The 22,780-nt window shown below is 39.2% G+C and overlaps 1 protein-coding gene across 3 annotated transcripts in view; it reads right to left on the reverse strand.

Moving 5' to 3' along the window:
* The window catches only part of DPP10 (dipeptidyl peptidase like 10), a 552,866-nt gene that overhangs the window by 31,313 nt on the left and 498,773 nt on the right, over positions 1–22,780 (reverse strand). For all 3 annotated transcript variants that reach the window (XM_068949176.1, XM_068949174.1, XM_068949175.1), the window contains exons 8-13: positions 22,138–22,258; positions 17,341–17,495; positions 14,777–14,874; positions 5,972–6,095; positions 3,789–3,827; positions 2,348–2,455 (exon numbers count right to left, since the gene is read on the reverse strand). In XM_068949176.1, the coding sequence (XP_068805277.1) occupies positions 2,348–2,455; positions 3,789–3,827; positions 5,972–6,095; positions 14,777–14,874; positions 17,341–17,495; positions 22,138–22,258 (645 nt within the window). The remainder of the gene's footprint in view (positions 1–2,347; positions 2,456–3,788; positions 3,828–5,971; positions 6,096–14,776; positions 14,875–17,340; positions 17,496–22,137; positions 22,259–22,780) is intronic.

The following is a 22,780-nucleotide window of genomic DNA, read 5'->3' on the forward strand; positions in this document are numbered from 1 at the left end:
TCTGGAGCTGCAAAACCCGAAGTAAGAATTTTCTAGACATGTAACACAATTCAATTCCATTTTGAGATTAATTTCTTTTAAATATTTCAAAAGTTACTAAAAGCATTTGAAAACAAGACACATATCTAGCTCTTAAATTCTGACAGCAAAAAATCTATGATAGACCTTTTATCTTTTTAAACAGTAACTTTCCCCCTCACAAAAGATTTAATTAGATGCTTCTGCTAACCTGCTTCGATTGTATCATTAACACGATCTTCTAAACGATAGTCCAAGAAATGCGGTCCAAGAAAGACTACTGTTTGCCACTGGCTGCGCGGACAAGTAAACCCCCGTGATTAACCGAATCTAAAGCGAGGCATTAACGTTTACTGCCGTGCCAGTCTGCGTTCGCGTTGGGTCAAGACAACGCCTTTAACTTTCCCGCGTTTGGAGGCGCGTTTTGGTTAACGAGCAGAGAGCCACACTGCAGACCGGAGCACCGAGAAGCTCGGCCGACTTCAACTCCCAGTTCCGACGCCAGCGGCACCGGCCCCGCGAGCCGGGCACCGGCGGGCGCCCTGCCGACGGTTTTCAGCTCTGCAGGGCCGCCGCCGTGCCTCTGCGGCTCTCATGAGGTGTGACGAACAGCGGATGGGACAAACCACTTTATGAGCAACGGTTAACACCATTTTTATGCTGATGAATAATGGTTGATACGTGGGATATCATATTTCCTTCACTCCTCAGGAGCAGCTATATACTTAAAGCCAAATTGGCCATGGATGCTGCCGTTCAGACTTCTTTATCTGTGCCATCACTGTCTGGTGCTCCAAACAGTTAAAAGGCTTCGATTTTTGGACCTGTGCATCACCCAAGGTTCTAATTCTGCCGAAGAAGGGCAGAGAGTACTGAATTCTTAATCATAAACTTGACCTTAAAAATTATTCTGGTGGAATTAAAACATGTGTATATAATGAGGTACACATTTAACTGCCTTACTGAAGGAGTGGGCTTCCTCTTTTGTTAAATATTTTCCTGAACGGGAATCAAGTTTCCTGGACTCTTTAACACTGAAAAATGACAGAGCTTGCAGGTTTAAGGTAAATTTTTATCATATATGTATGTATTATCTTTGCTACAGGTCAATTTTTAGATCTACATTTTTATTATTTCATCTATTTTAATGATTTTAATTCATTCTGGGGAAGAAGCCAAACTCAAACTTGATAGACTAAATGGTTTTGTTTTGCTGTGGATTTTTGGGTGGTTATTATATTAATACACCTTTATCAGATTCTCTTCTGAGTTACTGTTCTTTTAGAAAACAGAATTTAATATGCCTTTGTTCCCTTTTTTCTTCTCTGATCCTTTCTTGATATATTTACTTCAGTGACTGAGTATCTTGTTCTTGCTTCTTCAGGTTAAAATTTCATTAAGGTTCTTTTGCTCTTGTGCTGTCTGCAGTACACTCTGAACATATTTCAGACCTAATAATGTTCATACGAGAACACTGCCATAAAGGAGGATAATAGAGTTGCTTGGTACCAAGGCTGTTATTCTGATGTTTTAGGTACCTTGATAATCCCTCCTATGTCACATGGTACCGTTAAAGAACCTGGATTAATGCTCTGCTCATTTAAATAGATGCCTTGGAAGTATTCAATTCTAGGGCATAATTTCCTTTATTAGTTCATCTCAACTTCATACTGGCGACCTTCAAAGTCATAGGGCAAATTCATCTTCTTTCAAATTCTTCTTTGGAAAAAGCAATGACCCTGAGAAGCAGAAGCCACTGGAAAACATTGCACAGGTAATATGAGAGCCCTAGTTTTCACAAAATTTTAATTTTAGGGTATTGCCTCCCCTTGTTCTTGTGTGCAAGCTCAGAATTCTGAATATTCTGAATTGACATCTAAAATTCGACATACACATACATAGTATATATAAAGGATGTAAAATGAGCATTCCATCAGGTCTCTTGAATTTCCGTGGCTATAAAACACTCGTTCATTCACATAGACTGTTATTATTGACAGAAGGGTTTAACAAGAAAACATCTCTGTTTGGCTAGAGAGGCACAAAGTAAACAGGAAATCTTCCAGAGAGCGTACTTCAGACATGTAATTAACAGATTTTATGTGCCACCATAGCACGGGTCTATGGTGAGAGAGACCTCTGTTTACACTGCAAGAGGTTAGAAATATGTCCCTCTGCAGACAGCGACAGTTTGGATATGACGAATAAGCACCTCCCAACACGGGTGCAGAGACTATTTATGTGTCAGCCTTTGCTTGGGTCAGGTATCCTCAGCAAGCATCCTAGATGACTCCTGGGGTACTACAAATACCCTGACCCAAAAACTTACCTGAACAATAAACATGGCTATGTGGTGAAATTCGCCTCGGCCTCCCTGCTTCACGGGGACAGTCATGAAGAACTTACTGCCGTCCTTGGAGAAAATGGGTTCTTCATTCTATAAACAGAAGATTGCGTTAGCCTGTCACATCTTCCAATACACTTTTAAAGGAACATCTGCCTGGGGTTTTGGCCTGTTTGGTTTTGGCACTTCCCGGCCTCATAAGACAAACAGAGAAAAACCCGTAGACTTGAAATATATTCTGCTAAGATTAATAAAAATGTGGTTCCTGTCATTATTCAACGCTGTGGAACCTTGTCCTAAACCAAAGGTGCAGCCTTTGCAAAGGCAACCTTTCCCTGGAAGGGCCGGTGGCCTCACTCCTAACGCAGCTGGGACGTTCCAGGTTACATTCCTTTACAAGTGTACAATTAATGAGAGAAATAAGTCATACTACTGATGGTCAGAGTGCCCTTTTTCTGAGGACAGAAAAAGCTTCCATAGCCTTGACTCAGCAAAATAATTATTAAGTAAATGCTTAAGACTCATTAATTTTGATAAAGCTGTATGCACAACAAATAACAAGCACATTTATGCACTTTTCTGAACCATAGTCTTACCATAAATTGTCGCCTGACGTGATATCACCTTTCCAAGTCCAACTTTACACAGAAATATTATAGGAAAATTGCTTGCTATAAAAGCATAGATTTTTAAAAATGATTTCTCATTTGCTCATTGCAAAATGAAGCCTGAAATGTATTTTAAATAGAACATGTTTCATCCATTTACTGGATAGCTCTTCTGAAGCTATGAAAACGGAACCATTTGCTGACATATTAGTTCAACGTATCATTCTGGGTATGAACATAGTAATATTATTCCCTTGCATTCCAATTATAGCCTGTGTGACCTCTGATCTTTGCACTCCTTTGGGTTTAATTCAGTGAAGTTATTTTTTAATCAGAAAAAATCAGCAGAGTATATAGGACATGCTTGGAATGGGATTTGTCTGACCTGTCTTTAACCATCTAAGAGTAAGGTCGTTAATAAGCTAGTCATCTAAGGTGCCTGCTTTACTTAATGCAGAGAGATTGGAAACAAAAGGGAACATTGCCTCTGAAACCCAGATAGGAGTCTCACATCCCTGGGCTGGACTGTCCTCTGGAAGTGCGTATCTCTTTCCACCAGCTATACAGAGAGCTGGATAAGAGAACACCATATGCGTGAAGTTAAGCAACAGCATTCCCCCTACTAGAGAAATGAGCTGCCATCTGAATGCTCACATAGTCACTTTTACAACCCTCAGATATTAAATGAATTTAGGATCCTAAAAAGCAGTCAATTTTAAAAGTAACAAATTTTTACTGGCTTATAAAATACCATATAATTAAATAAAGATGATAATGAAGTAGCGCATTATATACTGGAAATAGCATTTATACCATACCTGTTTAGGAAGCCACACATCTGACTGCATCTCGTATTTCTAAAAGAGAAGAATTTACTTTTATGGAATAAATGTAGACCAAAAGTATTTCCCGCATTCAGCAAAGGGTCTCTTGCTATTTTGTGTTTTTTCCTACTCTGCTATACTCTTTGCATGTCTTCACTGACATTTACACTGAAACAAATGATAATTTAATTACAAAGTCGGCTGCTTTATTCTGAGTTTTTGGTAGAAAACCACAGGGGATCTGAGAATGCCTTTTTCAGTCCTTTCTGATTAGCAATCAGGAAGCTCTGCACAGGCAGTACTATTTGGGTTTTACCTCTAGGCATCATCTGACAACTGGGCATTTTAGGTCCTTCATCAACACTGGGCAAACAGCCAGCATCAAGCTCATAGTGTGAGACCTTTTCAAATCACAATCCCTTATTTTAATGGGTAGTAATGTGGTATTAGTGAAGAGAAGAAAATAAATGCAAACGACATACTGTTTTGTATTGGCCACAACTATATTCCCCATCATGCTATCTAAAACAAACCCCAGAACCATGCGCGTTGTTGAAAAAAAAATGTAGAGCACATGTCAATTGTTGTAAATTCTCACAATCGCACTGAAGTCATGACATTTATTAGCTATAGAAACACTTGTACAAATATCATCTAAAAACTGAAAAATCAGTATCTATTATAATAGTCATTCTTACCTAGTACTTTTTAGAACTGAAAACACATGTGATAAGGATAAAAAAATCAGGCATTCAGTTGAAATCAAATAACATGATTTATCGTTAAATTCTCACAGTCTGGTCTTTCCTCATCAATTCTTGAATTCAGAGCATCACCTCAGTCCGTTGGATGTGGCGCAGGAACCCCCCGGGGCACAGACAGGGACCAGCGGCGCGCCTAGGATGGCGGCACTGCATTGCTATCCTTTCTCACGTACTTACAAGGTCCTTCTCTGCCCTTTATTTCTGTTGGAGTGGAATTTCACAGTCCCTCTCTCTTACACGATGTCCTGGTTATAGCTCCCTGGACACCTACTTCAGGTAAGTCCAACTGACCTTGGAGCACATAAGGGTCTCCTTTCAGAAGCGACTACTCACAGTAATTCCTGACTGACTGCTTTAAAAAAAAAAGGCTTAAGGCTTGCAGGAACTAGGTACAAAGTGACCGAACCAACATATTTCCACATTTACAGTCTTAATCCATAGTTTGGGGTTTATTCTCTTATTTCTGAGTCAGGAAAACCTGATACTGTCTGCAGCGTATCTTCTCTGTTTAGGTATACCTCAATCATTAAGCAGACAGGACTGGAAAAGGTCTCCAACATTTTAAAATTACTGACTTCAACAGCAGACGCTGATAGGAGCCTTTTGACTCAAAGATCAAACATAGCCCTGAATTCATCACTTATCACTACTTTGACTTCCAAATTATACCTGCTATTGTGGAGTATTTGTTGGTATTGATAATAACATGTATAGATAATATTTACATTTTAGCTAGTTCTAGGAAGACACCATGACTCAGAATGGGAAGGTGGCCAACTGCATTCAGTATGCAAGACTAACTGTGAAAATGGGGAGATGTAACGCAGGAGCGTGAGAAGCAAAGTCTGGGACAAAAGATGAGATGTGGCAGGATTCAGTTGGAAAAATGTATTTAAGCTTGGCTTACTCCTAAAACTGAAAGATCCCTGTTGCCTGTACATTCTAACTTTTTTTTTAAATAGTATTTTCTTATGTTGTCGAATTTGCTCAGATTACCAGAATTTTACACCCCTGCCGTAAATGCATGTAAGCTGTGAAAGACAGAAAGATATGAAATGTATCTGTGTAGGGGGAAGGAAGGCTAGACAGCTGCAAAAATCCGAGGGAACACAAGCTTGTCCCTGCCCTAGCTATATCCGAAGTGCATGATGTTCAGCAACTGCAGTTTCCACTGAAGTTAATGAGTGAACAAAGCTAAGTAATTCTCAAAATGTCACTCAAAGTTACTAATGGCATAAAATCACTTCACGAGAGTTGGAATTTTCTCACTTCAATTTCCTCCCTGTTGACTAATTATATTTAGCTTGCAACTATGAAATCTGCAAACTGATTTCCTAAAATCTTTTTATGAATATGAAAATAAGATGCAGGAAGAAACCTTGAAAACAGTGCTTAGGACGCAATCTGACTTACCCTGCTGCAAGCCCCAGTCGTGGCTTCACAAACCGTGAGGATGGAGATATTCTGAGGTCTGTTCAGCCATCTCACCACAGCCTTGGTGTTGCTTATCCATTTCACCATGGTGATATAATATTCCCTGAGGTAAACGTTTGCAAATAACAGCAGTCAGATCATTCCTTTTTCACATTAGATCATTAAAAAAGATATATACAGTTGATCAAACGCTGAAGAAAAAAGTATAGATGCATTTGCATATTGTATATTGCACCACAGGAAAATATCATTACTGAGGGATGGAGACAAAAACCCAAATGCCCAGCATCTGTGTCCTGGATGCTACCATTAGGAAGGCTGAATCCTAGTGTGCTGTTTTGCTGGGAAATAAGCACTCTGTTAGCAACTCTTCCTCAGCCATTTGTAATAGTAAACTTTTCAAAGTGCAAAACATGTATGACACATGAGTCACGCTCAGTACCAGCGTGTGTCAGCCTCCACAGAGCACCAGACAAATCGTCTGTCCCTCAGCGTCGCTGGCCAAGCAAGGGGCTCTCCTTATGCATGGCCTCTGGTGATGTGGAGCATCCATCTCCTCCTCTCAAAACGCTGCCAGACTGTCCAACTGCGGCGCTGCAGAGGGAGACCTGTTGTGGCTTGTCATCCCATCTAGGCTATTTGCTTCATGCCTCTACCCCTGGCAGCTGGCAGCAGCTTTCACAGTCCAGCTGAGCTACGTGCAACAGTGGAGCGAACTTGTCTGGCAGCTCAGCTCCATTTTAAAGCAAGGATCTTAGCTTGCATTTAATCAGGCTTTTAACATAATACTGATGGAGACTCATTATTCGTTGACAACAGATATTTAATTATACATTCAAAAGACATCTTACTAGATCGAAGATGCTAAGCAGTGCCAACCTCAAAGTTGTGTACAGCTCTGATGCGGCACATGAAGAGACAAGGAGACAGCAGTTCACTGCGGCTTCACCCAGTCTCAGTCTGGGGCCACATTTGAAGCCCATGGCAGAATAACCCAATATGCACAACCTTCACTTTAGCTCTGATGGTTGACTTTTAGCTAGATAAATACTTTCTATACGTGGATACCAGAATAACGACTAGCACAGTGGCTTCAGGTATATTTTAGGTCTAATACGTACATTTTTTATTTAACAAGCTTTTTAACATATCAAGAAGCAAAAATAGGTGCCAAAATAACACAAGATCCAACACAAGATCTGGTGACACAGCAAGGATCCACCAAACACCAACTTGCACAACACCAAATTTCAGGTAATTGGTCCCTCATATCAGAATTCAAGAAACAAGGGATGGAGAACAACTTCCTTTGCTGTTGTGCGTCAGTCTGAAAACACTGCCACGGTGCATGCAGAAGCCTGAAGGTAGCCAAAAGGAAGCAAAACATGTACATCAGAGCTGCCCCCTCTGCCAGTACTTAGGTACCCAGGTCAGTCAGCAGCCAGACTCCAGAGCCCAAATTCTGAGCATTTGCTAGAAGTCTTTATAGAATCAAATTCCATAAAATATAGACTGAGCTGTTCCATTCGAAAAGGTCTGTAATGAGGGATGGAAATGGGAGATTTAATCATTCAGACTCCAGCTGACATAGTAATTAATAGTCCAAATCAAGCCATAACATCATCTTCCATCACTGACATAAACCGCCAGATCATTGAAGTGAAAACAAAAGATCATTTAAAAATCCCTTTTTGGCCCTTCCATCCACTGTGCAAAAAATTTGTTCAAATTTCACTGCATTATGACTTATCAAGAATGAAGTACAGTATACCTATGCATTTTTGAAATCAAATACTGCCTCCAAGTAATGTTCCTTTGTAATTCACAGTTTTGTAGTTAATCAGTTTTACGCATATACCATACAGTGTATGTACACACCCACAGAGTAGTAGTGTTGTTGTAGGTCAACAGACACAACCTAGTCAAAGTCTGTAGGAAAAAAAAATATGTTCTCTTAGATTGCCTGATACAGTTAGATAAAAATAGACAAGCTTTCAGGGCAAAAACTCTGCTAAATCTGATGAAGGTGCTTTCAGTTTGTGTCTCCAATTTTTATTTTTTATTTTTTGCAACTAATCTACTGTTCTAATAAAGAGAATGAACTCTTTCTCTCTCTCCTTCCAGACCCAAACACACAAACGTACAGGAATTACTAAAGTCTCTGCATCTGTACAAACACGAGGTTTTCTCTTAACATCACTGCAAAGAGGAAAGAGTACGATTAATTTCTGGATGCAAGGGCTAATGCAAGATACTGAATAAAAGTTTACACTCATTTTAGATCCCTAATGTGAGGCCTATTTACTAGGTGCTCTACAGCATTTGACTTGTTCAGAGCACAGCTTTCATCTTTGCTCAGGGATATTTCTTCAATCAGCTGTGCATTAACATACATCACACACAAAGAATAAGGAACATACAGTTAGTGATCACCTGTGAAATGTTTAGTTCAAACTCACTATATTACATACGGGCTCTGTGGGAGACACACAATCCATTTTTAGTATTCAGCTGACTTAATTATGAGATGAGTTTTCCCTCTTCCTGTGGCCAGTCTTATATAAGTTATGGCTCCTGACCCCACTCCTAACGTCCTTCTTCCTAGTTTTTGTGTAGCTGGTTCCAGGTTTCTCCTTACTGATCGCGTTTCTCATGAGGGTCACTATAAAACATCTCAGAGGAACCCTAAAACCTGCTCGTTGTTACCAGTCTTCTCTACCCTCACCACCTCTCTGAGGGTTCCCACCAAACCCTTGACTCTCAAGAAAACCTCACTGCATTCATTGCCTCATAAACCTGTCCCATTGTTTTCAGCCAGTCCCAGTTTCATTTCTCCATCCTATTATGGTCTGATTAGACTTTTCATCTCAGTCTTTTAAGGATCTCTTATACATCTCACTTGCTCTAGGTTTTGTTCTTTCCAAATTCAAAAGTTAGCTTTCTTCTTCACTCTGTATAAATGTATATGGAAAATTCTGAAAAGACAGAAAAGATATTCTCCTTCCACAGAACCTGGCGACCAGTCAATACTGAGGGAGCTTGCAAGTGATTCACTTTATTCTAAGCTAGATTAAACCAGGCAATGAAAAAAAACAAGTTTCACAGCTTCTTCACAAGACAGAGACATACCTCTAATTCCAAATTTGATTTTAAAATGGGTTGCTTGGCTTCAAATTGGCCTAAGGCAATTACATAAAGCAATCAGTATAAAGCAGGTGCTGCTTTCCCTTAGACCTGTGAACCAGTAACACGAACTGTGTGCAGCCAGCTCCATAGGAGGAGCTGGAGCATCTCACACATGCTGGGGAGGTGCTGCACACGGAACTATCACATCTTGGGACCTTAAGGGGATAGAAGATATTCAATGCGAAAAAAATCTCCTGCTATAGCTGCTGAGAAAGCAAATATATCTCTCCTGAGTTTATGGCAATGATTTTTTTTTTTTCAAAGACCTGTAACTTGGTGAAAACGTGCTGTTTTTACGGTGCTGTTAAGAGGCACGTGTTTGACATTAAAGGTGTTTATCACCCTTTGTCAAACTTGAAGCCCCAATTTTTACATGGACCTTTCTCATAGAAAGTTTTCCTTTATTTTGATTATCTCAATTGATATACAATTCTCTGGAGGCGTTTTAACGGGTTGCCAACTGCTGACTTATCATCATTTAAGACTGTCCAGCATATCTTTTTTCACTTGTGAGTTTTGGGATGCTTGTGAATGGAAAGATAAATGCATACCTCACTGGGCATTATTTTAAGTGCTTAACAAGGTCAAGAGAGACAAAAATCTGAACAATGAAAAAAGATTTGAATTTTGAATTGCAATGTACTGGAAGCACAGTTACATTCACAATCTAAATTCTTCTTAGGAGTAAATACTTAGATTCGAAATAGACTAGCAATAGGGTAAAAGAACAGTTTTAAACTTTAAAACAAGAAACTGCTCAAGAAAAAAGAAGTCAAATTGTGTAACTTTATACCATTTCCTATAATGGAGATATTCTGCTCTAATTTAAAGCTAATGAACTGACTGTGAAACAAATCTGCTTTTGAGACCAGGAACACATTTGGAAGACATTTAACATTTAAGGTAGTAGAACAAGGAACCTTACTTTTATCAGTGGTATTAATAGATACGGATCTGGATGAATAAATACAAAAGGGGTTGTATTTGGTTGGTTAAGAAAACCAAGCTACTATGCTCTACTAGTTTGCCAGCAGGTTGCCAATCGTGAAGGTAAACACCAGAAACTCGCCCCACGCACAATGCTCCGGAATATTTATTATATTCTTCAACTATTTACATTGTTGCATATCAAAAAGTATAAGACAATTTACAGCTACTAATAGGAAGTTTCATTAACAGAGAGATACATGCAGAACTTAATACAAATAAAGACACGACCTGCAAGGTAACTAAGGTGACTGCAGTTTGTTGGTATTTTTGCACAGTAACCTTATCCTATACAATACTGTATAGTCTCCTGCATTCACACTGATGGATCCCCTGCACACTTGCTCCATGACTTGGAAGCAGAGGCACTTTGGTCAGGAGGGTCATGGGGAGCACATGAGCACAGGCTCTGGCTCGAAGGGGGATGATTGCTAACAGGAGATCGGGGCAGGATGGCTGGGTCCAGCTAAGCTTGGAAAAGCTCCCCAGGCACAGATTTCTCCAGCTCCCTGGTGAGCTCATTCCAGCGGTCCACTTCCCTCCCAGTGAAAAATGCTTTCCTGTCCTGTCTGAACTTCTCAGGTTGTAACTTGTGGCCATTGTCCCTTGTGACATCCCCTGCCACCGCTACAGAAAAGCCCTCATCTCACAAGTTGCGGTCCCTGGCCACAACCACCTCAGCAGCCCCCTGATGGACTCTCATCTTCCCCCTTGAACAGAAGTCCCCAAACTGGGGACCTCAAGGGTGCCACGGAAAGGGGCATAGCAACCTCCCTCACATTGGTGGCCACGCTCCTCATGTGCAGCCCAGCGTGTCGTCCCCCTCGGGCGTGATGAGAGTGCGCTGGTGTGTCGTGTCCTACCACAGCCACATTGTCTGGGAAGGTTTCAATAAAATAAATTCGGGGAAGACCCTGCACTGCTTTGGCTGAATATATTATAACCATTTGCTATAAGGTATGATAGTGAATTAATCCTTCACGTTAACCTTGAGAGGTAAGTACTGTCACCGCAAATTTACAGCAAATGGGAACAACAGAAGCTTAAAAGAATAGATTAGACACACCATATCTAAGAAAAGCTGGGAATGAAACCCTGTTTCCTTAATACCAAATTCTTTGCTTCAGGGTCCCCCTAATCTTTCCCATCTCCAGTTAGAACCAAATAAGTTTTCTATTCCAAAGCAAGCTCAAACAGACTGGCTGCCATAAGTATAAAAGCAACCTTTCTAAATTCAAAAGCTGGTTTAAAACTAGAAGTACATAAATATCTAAATGATTTCAGTGATGCAGAAATACATGCATAATGAAAACATTAGTGGTTTCTAAAAGTGTTATTTGAATTATGCAAACTCAATTTCTTAAGTGTTTCCAGGTCCATTACAAAAATTAATTAAAATCAAGAGAGTCTGTTTCCTTAATACCAAATTCCTCACCAGTTACAAAGATTCCTCAATGGTTCTTCGTTACAGTAGTTTGAACTGACCACCCGCACACTGTATCTGTTTTTTCAAGATTCGCATCAGTAAGCGAGTATTAGCTTTCCAACGGGAACTGGGGCTTGTCCTCCCTTTAAAATCAAAAGCCAAACACTCATGCCATGACAGGAATGATTATGTATATGAATGAACACACATTTCATCTCATACGTACACTGGCTTTTTAGGACTAATGAGAAAGAAACTGTAGTTCAAAATTATGTTTGTCCCTGAAGAAAAAAATGTTCTAACTGTACACATGGAATAGAAACACAGAAGAGAAAAGCAATAGTTTCACAAAATATAACTAAACGCTTAAAGGAAGACCGTCAGTCTTCTTGTGGCATTAATAGTGAACAGTAGCTGGTGAGTTTATCCAAGGAATAAAACCTTCAGGGGTAACTCTGCAAATGTTACTGCTACCTTTACATCCGAATAACCCGAGCAGAACAGGGGGAGTATTTGCAAGCACCCTTGCAGAACCGCTGCAGCCAGGGAGCGGAGGTGGAGCACTGAACTGACTCAAGTCTTGCATCAAGCTCCCAGACGCCCTGAGAATCAGAGGAGCAGCTTTCCACCTTCAGAGGTCCTGCACCGCACACAATTTGGGCAGAGACGAGAATCTGAATATTTGTTCACAGGGTTGTAAATAAAGCTTGGCAGAAGCTCCGTTCCCTACCCCGTTGCATGGTTTCTCTGCATAGGAGGGGATCTCTCCCATAACACTTGTTGGCTATGACTTGTGCAACAGGTATTTCCAAAACGTTTCTACCCCAAAATAGCCATAGAACTATACTTGAGAGTGGCCTGTTCCCGTTCATTCTGAAAGACTCCCATCAGCTATTTACCAGTAACTCCACGATGAATTAATTATAATGGAACTGAAAAAAACCTGACTGCTGAAAGTAGCTACTACCACTTCTTTTGTTTACAAAAAGCTAATACTTTTAAAAAGTCTCACAATCATTATAAGCCCCTCCAAAGATTCCCACTCTAGATCATTCCTCTTACCTGTCTATATTTTACATGCGATTACACGGACTGGTGACCAGTGTGATGATGGTGTGATACCTATGCAAACCCAGAGTTCAAACACAAAATTCGCAGTATACTTGGCTCACATCTATATAAGGTTTATAAATTTTATAACAAGGACATTATTTCTTAATATGTAAAATTAAAATTAAACTAGATTTTTTCTAGGGTTAAACAGTTTTACTCAGGCTCCAGATCCAGCAGCAAAACGGAATTTTTAAGATACGTGTCTGCAAAACAAAGGGAGCAGAGAAAAAAAGTATTTTTTCAATTAAACTGCAGACTTTATCAAAGACTCAAAAATCTGGGGAAAGCACCCCTGTAGGCTCACACAAGAAATTCAATGAATTCAACAACTGCTAGCCTTCGGGTTCAAGACGGAAAAAAGATTATAAGGTATCAATATTCATTCATCTGATGCTACTCCTATTTGCAATCTGTTAGGGAGTAAGACTGAATCTGAAAAATCTACGGTGAAATCATCACGTTTCCAAGATTAGTTTTTTCTTCTTGGGAAACTGCACATTGATTTTTCATTTCACTTTTTCACATATTCTGACAGTCAAAGGACAATTTTCATGCTGTTTGTTTAAGAGAGTGAAGATGCTAATTTTGGTGGTAGGGAATCTCTGCTGGGGCTTACGCTAGCAGTTTAATTAATGAAGGGTTAGCAAACAGCAGGAAGTTTCATTATGTTTTTCAATACAGGCCCATCAACAGAAAGAAAATATTTCAAAAAGCACAATTCATTCAAAATCATTCCTTTTCCTTTCACCAGCACAATCAGTAGTATTCCTGCTGGTATCAATAATTACAAGGCATGATTCACTACTAAATTATTCTTGCACTAAATTAGCGTACCTCAACTTATGTAGAAGGGAGCTAGGCCAGCTAAAAATTGGTAGCAATAGTTCCCAATCACTGCCCTCTGGTAACATCATGACTGTTTTGAGTACAACTACTGTAAAATCTTTTGGATTGTGTAGGAACTGCAAAAATAAAAACCTATACTCAGATTTTTTTTTAGCTGGAGGTAGCTTAATAGTTGCCAATCTTATCAATCTTATTTTCTTTTTTTCCCCCATCTAAAAATGCCTGGAAAAAAAGAGATGAAGCGGAACTTCCCCGGCCCTTACAATGCAGCCAGATCTGGACTGTAGCAACTGTTTTATAATGTTAACTTATATTACGTAACAACTTAAGACTAGAACTGAAGATCATTAGCACAAACTGAAACCACAAAGGGAATTTAACCAAGATGACTATAAAATATAGAGTGCAATATGCGAAAGAGAACGGAACCAAAATTTTCTTGCCCTTAAAAAAAACTTTCAGGGCATCGCAAAGGGGACAGGCAATCGGGACAATCGGGAGCTCAGCTCAGCTTTAGCAGGGGAGTCACTGTTTGTACCCAGACACCCTCACATAAGCCCTGAAGTTGAAGGGTCCGTTAAATCAGCTCCTCAGCTATGAAACACAGGGTTTCTCCTGAAGATTTCACTATCAAGCACAGAGGCAGCGCAGCACTTCTCAGTCTACTTGACCTGGTGGCATCACATCTCACCCTCTGCAACCTTCATGCTGTGGCTGTTAGCTGTGGGCAGAAACTAAACTTTCCGTAATCTACTTGCTTCAAAAAGTTCATAATATTCCTGTCTAAATTACAGGATTGAAATGTTTTCTGTATTTGTAATACACTTCTCCTATCTTCTATAATTTCATTACAGAAACCGAAAGCAACAAGTCGGCACATAGCAAAAAAATGCTATCACTGAATGTCCTATCACCCTTAAAATAAGGGCGGTGTTCAGACCCCTTTACCGTAGCTGGAGATACTTTGTTTAATATATTGCAGGTAAATCTGAGCTCCACAGGACATCAGAAATAGGCAAATTCCAGATCCCTGAGATTTCTACTAGGAGCATCAATCCCTTACAGTTGTATCTTATTTTACCAACAGTATGTTCAGCCACAGGGACTGAGATCAAGTGTGTTCTAGTCAAATATAAGCGTCATGTTGATGTATAAATGCAAAGATTAGCCTCAGAGACTATCAAGTTAATTAAACATGAGTTTCACAAAACAGTGAAATTATATACCTTGATTTAAAGCTGTCAGGCGGCATCAGTTCCAGTGTATGTGCTGGTCCATACAGATTAACTACAAACAGCTTTATTGTTGGGTTTGTTTGACCTGCCTTTGAAAAAAAGAAAACAGGAGCTTTAGAGACACTGAAACAGTGACAGCTAAATAGATTCACTCATTAATATAATTTACTATGCTTATAATAACGAGAAAGCTCTTATAGATTTTTTAAAAATGAATTTCATAGACATATGAATTACACCTATAAGAATATGAATCACTAATGCAGCGATTCTCCCACATTGCCCTTTACTGATGACAGATATCCCCGTGCAGAGCAAGGGACCAACGCCAGAAGGGCTTTGGACCCACCCAGTAAAGTCGGCTGCAAAACCAGGCAGGCCAGCTGCAAGAGAAACAAAATGCCTCCTGTTGCTAGAAGGGGAGGAAAATAGGTGTTTGATACAAATCCACTGGAAAGAGTCTGATACACCCTGAGGATCTCTAGGAAGCTAGGACTCCTGCTTTCCTGGTAACACGGCTCAAACTGGGGGCCTTTCTCGAGATGAAGGAGCAAGGACTGGTAGTAGAAAGCTAAGGCTCTGCAGGGTGGCCCATACCCCTGTCCCAGCCATATCCCAGCTTGTTTCCAGCACAAATCACAGCAACGCTCCCTACACAGAGTCTTTGGGATACCGGGGATAAGGGGTATGTCTTTAAATGGGGTTGACTTCTTAGTACTGGACAATTGGAAGGACAAGATATAATCGCTGGTTCTATGGATTTAATTATAACAAACTACACAGTTGTATATCTGACTTTTTGCATGGACATTCAGAAATGGAAAATGGCTCGGTTAACCTACTGTCACAACTTGCCACTGGAAATCGGACTTACCTGAAAATATAGATAGTGCAAATGCTGCATCCACCTACTTCTGAGTGGTATGGGGGAAAAGACAGCATTATTTGCCTTTTTTCACTAGTGCTAAGCAAAGTTTGAAAACGGATTTGACTAGACGCCTGCAATTTTTTTTTTGTTTATAAACATTGTTGAATTCGCCCTTGCTCTTTCAAATGCATCCTCTGGATGAAAACAGCTTACACAAACGCAAAAAGGAGGAAGAAAATCACTGAAAGATCAAGTCCTTAGGACACGAATGCAATCTCCTCATATCCTTTGAACCTTACGCTGCAGAGTGGTTACTTCATTATTTCACAGATTTCATAGCACCTTATACATTACATTTACATTTATTATTCTTTCATAGTATTTATTACGGTCTAACTTTGCTCCCATTCAAAATAAAGGCTAATCTCCAAAAAGTGGCAGTAACAATATGGTAAGAGTAGTATTTTCTAAAGCCCCTAATGAATTTCCCTTGAAACCTCAAAGGAGTACCCACATATCCCTCCAGGAAGGAACTCAGGCACTTTTGAAATTTATATTCAAATATCTCATTTATATATCCTGAAACACCTTTCAGGGTTTTAACCTTGAACTTGGGTTCAGTTATACACATCATACTTAGATGTACTTATATATATTCATATTTAGTTATATATATTCATACTCAAGTTCACTGTGGCATTTCAGTACCTACCACATCTTTTGCATCAAACAGCCCTCTTGTCACATTTCTGCATATGTGCATGTTACATTGTGTCATATCCTTCCATACTAAAAGGATGCTTTTGATGTACCTCTATGAGCGAGAGAGCCTGGCTAGCTGCTCGCTAACACAGATGTGGCACGGTTTCTTTGAAGCTGAGGTTACACTGGCGGAGAACAAAAGGACTTACTTATTTATTTTGTATAGCATTCTGCTCTTCAACTAGCTTATATTTGGAGGTTACACAATGCATGCAACGTCTGGATGAACTGGGAAGTTGGAAGATAATACCAGCTGTGCAGCTCAGCACATGAATGATGCTTCGGGAAGAAGCTAATCAGAAAATCCCCAGAAAATGACAGACGATTTCAGACATTACCCCTGTCTGGTCTGGTCTGTCGCTTTCCAACATAAATCTAAAAATCCTTATCCAAATGCTCTGAAGCTCAGTGATGGTTTGATTATATATATTTTTTTCATTTTCATGACCAGGAAAAGGTTTTGCTGTGGCTTTTTTTGATCTGAGCCATGTCTTTCAAGTTTATTAATAATGGCATAATTTACTGAGCTGTGATTGCAGTCCACTCGCCTGTATAACTTCAACTGCACACGCCCTGCAGTCTGCGCACAGTGCGCGACTCCAGTGCAGCTGCGACCTTATCTCTTTTCTCCGTGCACTTCTCCAAACATTTCACTCTTCTTTCAGAAGTGGCAGGGTTTTTTTAATCACATCATACACTAATGATGAAATTACTATGAATCTGTCTGCCTGCTGCTCCCTAATCTGAGCAAAAGGTTTTAAAGTCTACTGAAAAAAAGCCATAATAAAACATAATTAATATTTACTGAAAAGCAACATGAACACGATCACGTCCTGTTACTCTCTGGAAATTCTTCTCCCATATGGTTGAATATTATCACTGAACGACACACAGGAGATGCAGACTGCACTCGCACTCATCTTACCTTAGGGTATGGATACTGCTTTCCTTTTGGATACAGACCTCCAGTAAACCGCGGAATAACCATGTTTGGTACCAGAGTGTCATTTATTGTCAGGAATGCCAGCCTTTCACCGTCTGGAGACCACCAGTGGGCAATGTGAGAATGAAGAAGTTCCTCTGCAAAATTAGATAAATTTAGGGGCCATAAAAATATTATCACTTAGTTTCCAGTTCATTCAGTTGGCACCGATTTGTTCTTTCGGTGCCTACTTGAAATGCGCCTGTTGTAATTTTACTATAATTTCATATTAGCCTGGGTTGAATGTCTGAATAACAAGGCATATCAAAAGACCAAACTTTAAAGCATCTTACTCATACAATACTTTCACTGACGTCAATAAACCATCTAAATGCAAAGGATGATTGTAACTGCCATATGCTTAGTTGTACTGCAGGCTATTAAATGCATTTAATTAATTTTTAAATGATTTGTACCATTTTAATAGAAAAGAAATTTTTTTAGGATTACCAGGCCATTTTTTTCATATGAAATTTTTGTACATTGGATTTCTCTGAGCTGTGGCAGCTGGTAATGCGCAGAAACTGACACAGTGATTATTCAGGTAAACGAGAAATTCAGATGATGATTACAATAGGGTTTTCTTACGGTGCGAATGTAGAAGAGAACAATAAAAATAATAATGTCCTGCACAGATTTCTAATAGAAATTGCAGACGTATTTCTATCAAGAGGCAAAAGAAAAAATGAAAGTATGGAATGAAATTAGTTGAAATATTCATTGTGAATAAATGGTCTGAACAGAGCTGCAAGAAGTATTCCAAGGAAACATGTAATTATTTTTGGAGTGAAATATTTTGGCTTCCTTTTCTCAGCCTGATGTTCAGCTTTAATTCTCAGAAAGGTTAATGTTTCTGTAAACTCACTTTTCTAGACTCAAAACAAAACATTTGATTTTTATCTGAACTTTATTTCATTTCCAAATGGAAGTCTTTATCCAAGATGTCACATGATGATTGCTTTCTTGCACTGATTCATTGTATTTCCTAATAGAAAGAAATAAAACAGAAACAAGCACAGAAGCAGCCTCCAGACTCTGGGAACTGCAAAAAAAGTAGCTGCTGACCAATTCTAAATACCACCTGTGAAAGGACTTTGATTTTTCTGTTATGTTTGATATATTTACTTGTTTGGTGAACATTTTGTATTCAAATTTGAAGAATTTGTCTGGAAAGCTAATTGAGAAGGATATACTAACTGGAGCTAAGGGCTAACTTTGCATACCTAACATAAGAGCTTACCTACAAAAACTACTTAAATTGTCAATGGAGAGAGATATGAGTCTCTCCAGGACGCAAATCAGAGTTTGAAAGGTTTGAAGAGGCTGAATGGGTTGAAGTGTGTGAGGTTAGGCGTAACAAAGCTGGGGCCTATATTCAAAGCCATATATTCTGAGTCATGCTTCTGCTCCCTGACTAGGTAACTAAAACCTTTTACACAGGAGAACAGCAGAGAACAAACAGTGAACACCAGATAGCAAAAATCACAGAAAGAAAAGCTATTCCCAAATTCTTGTGTAAGGTAAAATGCTAATAAAAAGCTTACGCAAATCAAAAAAGAAAACAAATGAGGTCAAAACGAGGAACAGTTCTGTTAACTTAATTTGGACAATATGTAACCTGCTCCTCTTCTGATGGTACTAAAAATGGTTCAGTTTTATCTACTGAATGTAGAGGACTGCTCTGAATTAAACAATGGTTAACCAGAAAATAGCAGTACAGACACAGACTGTGGTCCTAAAATTGTGTACAGACAAAATTCCAAATTCTCTTTTACCCTGACTTTAAATATATATATATATATAAAATATATATATAGAGAGAGAGTGGAAATTTACATTTATATATTTACATTTATATATTTAAATATATACATATATATATGTATATATATGTAGTGGAACGGAGCCCGTGGATTGCCCTTCTGAGCAATAATGTCACCCCGGCACCCTGGGCGAGTTCTCTGGAAGAAGGAAAGGCAACAGCTCTTTCGGCCAGAGATTAAGGGGCAAAATCACTTAAGGAAGGCTTTAGGACACATATTACCAGGAATGCAGCGACAAGGAGCAGGGGGCACAAACCGAGGTAATAACTGGTGCGGAGGCATAAGACGTGGATGAACGTGTCTGGCTTTCTTCTCAAAAAGCAGAGGGCTGTGGCCTCGCTGGAAATTGGTCAAGTATGAGACCTACATATCCATATGTTCACAGGCAACAATCACTCGCACACATATGAATACAGCTTTGGGTTTTGCTGTTAACTAAATAAGTTTTGTGAAACTGTAAAGCATTTCAGCCCACAAATATTAATTAAGTGTGTTTGTAGAGAAAGTGAGCACAAACAAAAAAGCAGAAGCAGTGTAACCTCATACAAGTATCGTTGCCACTATTGGGCTAGCTACTGTTGTTCTTCCCAGTTCCTCTTTTTTCTTTTTCTGTTCATTAGGAGATGTTTGCAGGTTAAAGGAAAAGTCATTTGCTTTATCAGCAGCCTCATTTATCTTTAAAACAAAGGAAGTTACAAAAACCCACACTGATCTCTTTCAGATACTATTTCTGAGACTGAAATGGAAATACCATATTGGCATGATTCAAATAACAGAGATTAGTTTCGTTGCTCTTCAGTTCCTAAATACAGATTGTATGAACACAGAGGTCAAAAAGGTAGAGAGAGACTATATTTTTTCGCAGGAATACGTCTTTAACTTGTATCTGCATACTACTTACATGAGATCTGCTCCATCTCTTCCCTACTGCTCAAATAAACGGTGGCAAATACCAGAAGGGACTAGTTGCATTAGATGACCTTCTGTGGTCTCTTCCAACCTGAATTATCCTACGATATCCTTATGATCATTCGAAGACTAGGAAGGAATATATTATGGTCTCTAAATCTAGTACTGCATTTTCTTCTGTGCACTAGAGCTTCTGTGCACTAGGACAGTGATCATTCACTATCCATGGTTCAGTGTCACTCCATATTGCACCCAAAAGAGAATAAAAAACCCATACTACTCTCTTTTCATCAGGGGTCCTCAAAATGCTTGCAGAATTGGGCCCAGAGATGCCTTGTCAAATGTTTAACATCCATGAACGTGACTCATACTAATTCTGCTTTGTTCTAGCAAAAAGTTGATACATGGTGTCAATATTAATTAACTAGATATGCTTAAATAGTTCAATTTATTTGCAGTCATGTTAGACTTGAAGAATATGAAATGCATATAAAATATTATTCCATTGCAGAGACTCCTTTCGTCCTTAAGTTTTGAAATGTGCTGACACATTGAAGTACTTCAAAATATGAACAGAAAGCACCAAAACCTTGGAATTCGGTAATTATCAAATATAGGCACTTACGTGGCTAAGAAATGTAAACCATCATTCTAATTTCAGAGTTTATTTGAGGTGAGATTTTCAAAGGTGCCAAAGTGAGCTATCTTGAAAAGCAATGAGCTCCAGCTAGATCATTTCTAAAGGCCCCACTGAACTTTCTTGCCATGTTGTGTAAAACTCCTAAAAGCACTCTGCTCTGGAAAACTCTACATACAAGGAGTTATATACCTGAGGTAGTTGAATATTTTACACTGGGCTATTTGTCTGTACTACAAAAGAGTACAAATATAGGAAGAATAACTGAAATGTTATGCGTTAACGTAAAGCTCTTGCATTGAATTTGATAATCCGCTCCCTTCTTTTGATTACTATTCTGCTAAATTACTGTGAACTTCATTATTACGCTAAAAGCATTTCAGGTGTGGGGAGCAACATCTTGTGCAAAAGAAAGCTTCAGAAGCCAGGGGACGTCGCAGAAGGAGCTGCGCTCCTCTGCGTTTTGGCATTGCTTGCCAACTACAGCAAGTTTTAAGGGAGTCCAGCCTAGGTAGATCTAATCAAAGGCAGCAGCCATGGCTGAGGTAACCATAGGACACTTTCAGATCTTGGGCTCTCAGCTGGATTCAAGCACGCCCTTAAAGCTGAGCACAATCCTACTGCCTGCCTTGAAGGGCTGGAGTCTCTTGCGAGTCACGTTAATGCACAGCAGAGCAAACACCATCGAGGGTGGAGGAGAGACATGGCTAAAAGAGAGTAAGGCTCCAGGTCATCTTTGATTACCTTTTGATACGTAGCCAGCAGTAAAGAAAGAAAACGTAGCCAATTCTTCTATGCTGTGATTCTTCAATGCATTCTTCTATTAGCGTGTTTTAACTGTAAATGGTTTTATATCTGCACTGTTTTTCATACAAGCAATAAACTGAATTCTTCCTCTCTTTATGTGTGCTGTAAATACTGAATAGTTGCAAAGGTATGAGTGGAGTTATTCTAGATAAGCAAAACATACAGGGCATTTAGCTGTATTTGAACAGCCCTATTTGACAACTCTATTTGAAGTGTTAGCCCCACTGAGGTGGGTGGCAAAATCCTGCTGAACTCAATATACCAAGATTTCACTACTACACAATTTTTGACGTATTACCTAGTGCTCATAATACAGTCGATTCAGTCTGGTTGAAAATACATTCCTCCTTCTCAGAAAACATCGTGATATGCAAACCAGCAGTCAATATAAACGATGAATAGATACTAATGAAAGACTGCAAGACAATCTTGCAAGACAATGGGAAGACAAAAAGCAAAACCAACCTTAGATAGCATTTTTTTTAAATGAACAGATTGCTGCTGCTGGGTCTGTACAAGAACCTCTTATCCGTTTTAACGAACGGATACATTTGTCCGGCTTACCTTCATATAACCAGTCTGCAATTCCATTAAAAATAATTCCTTCTTTTCCTGAAGATGTCAGGCGCAATGAGCTACTCTTTACATCAGGCTGATAGTAGATGTTATTTTCAAAAATATAAATCTGGATAAGGTAAGGTGGGAGAGAGAAAAAAAGAACATTTTGGTAGACAAAAATGCATGTTCAGCAACAAATACTCAATTTCCCCAGGTTCAGAACAGCCCACAGAACAATTCCGCAGGAGTTTCCACTGACATTGTCTTCATATTTTCTTTTATTATCAGTTTGGATAAACTAAGCAAACTTTTACTCTTTGTGCCAGCCCAAATTCTGCCTTCGAAGTTGCTTTCTCAGTTAAATACTTCTATTTCTATTCACTTTAGGAAACATTCTCAATTCCTCAGAATCATATAGGAGCCAAGTTTTAAAACATTTAAATAAATCATGAAATTTTCCATTAACCTTATTTTATTTAATAAAACTATCTGCTTTTCTAGCTATGAAATTAGACACAGCGCTGCAAGTACATACAGCTAAACCGACCACAAATGTAAGTTACTGTTTTATATCATCGTACGGGAACTTACTGAAAACGTGAAAATAAATAACAGACTGCTGTTCACTTCTCAGTTTTCTGACACTATT

The sequence above is a fragment of the Struthio camelus genome, chromosome 6 (genome assembly GCF_040807025.1).
Source record: "Struthio camelus isolate bStrCam1 chromosome 6, bStrCam1.hap1, whole genome shotgun sequence".
NCBI classification, from domain to species: domain Eukaryota; kingdom Metazoa; phylum Chordata; class Aves; order Struthioniformes; family Struthionidae; genus Struthio; species Struthio camelus.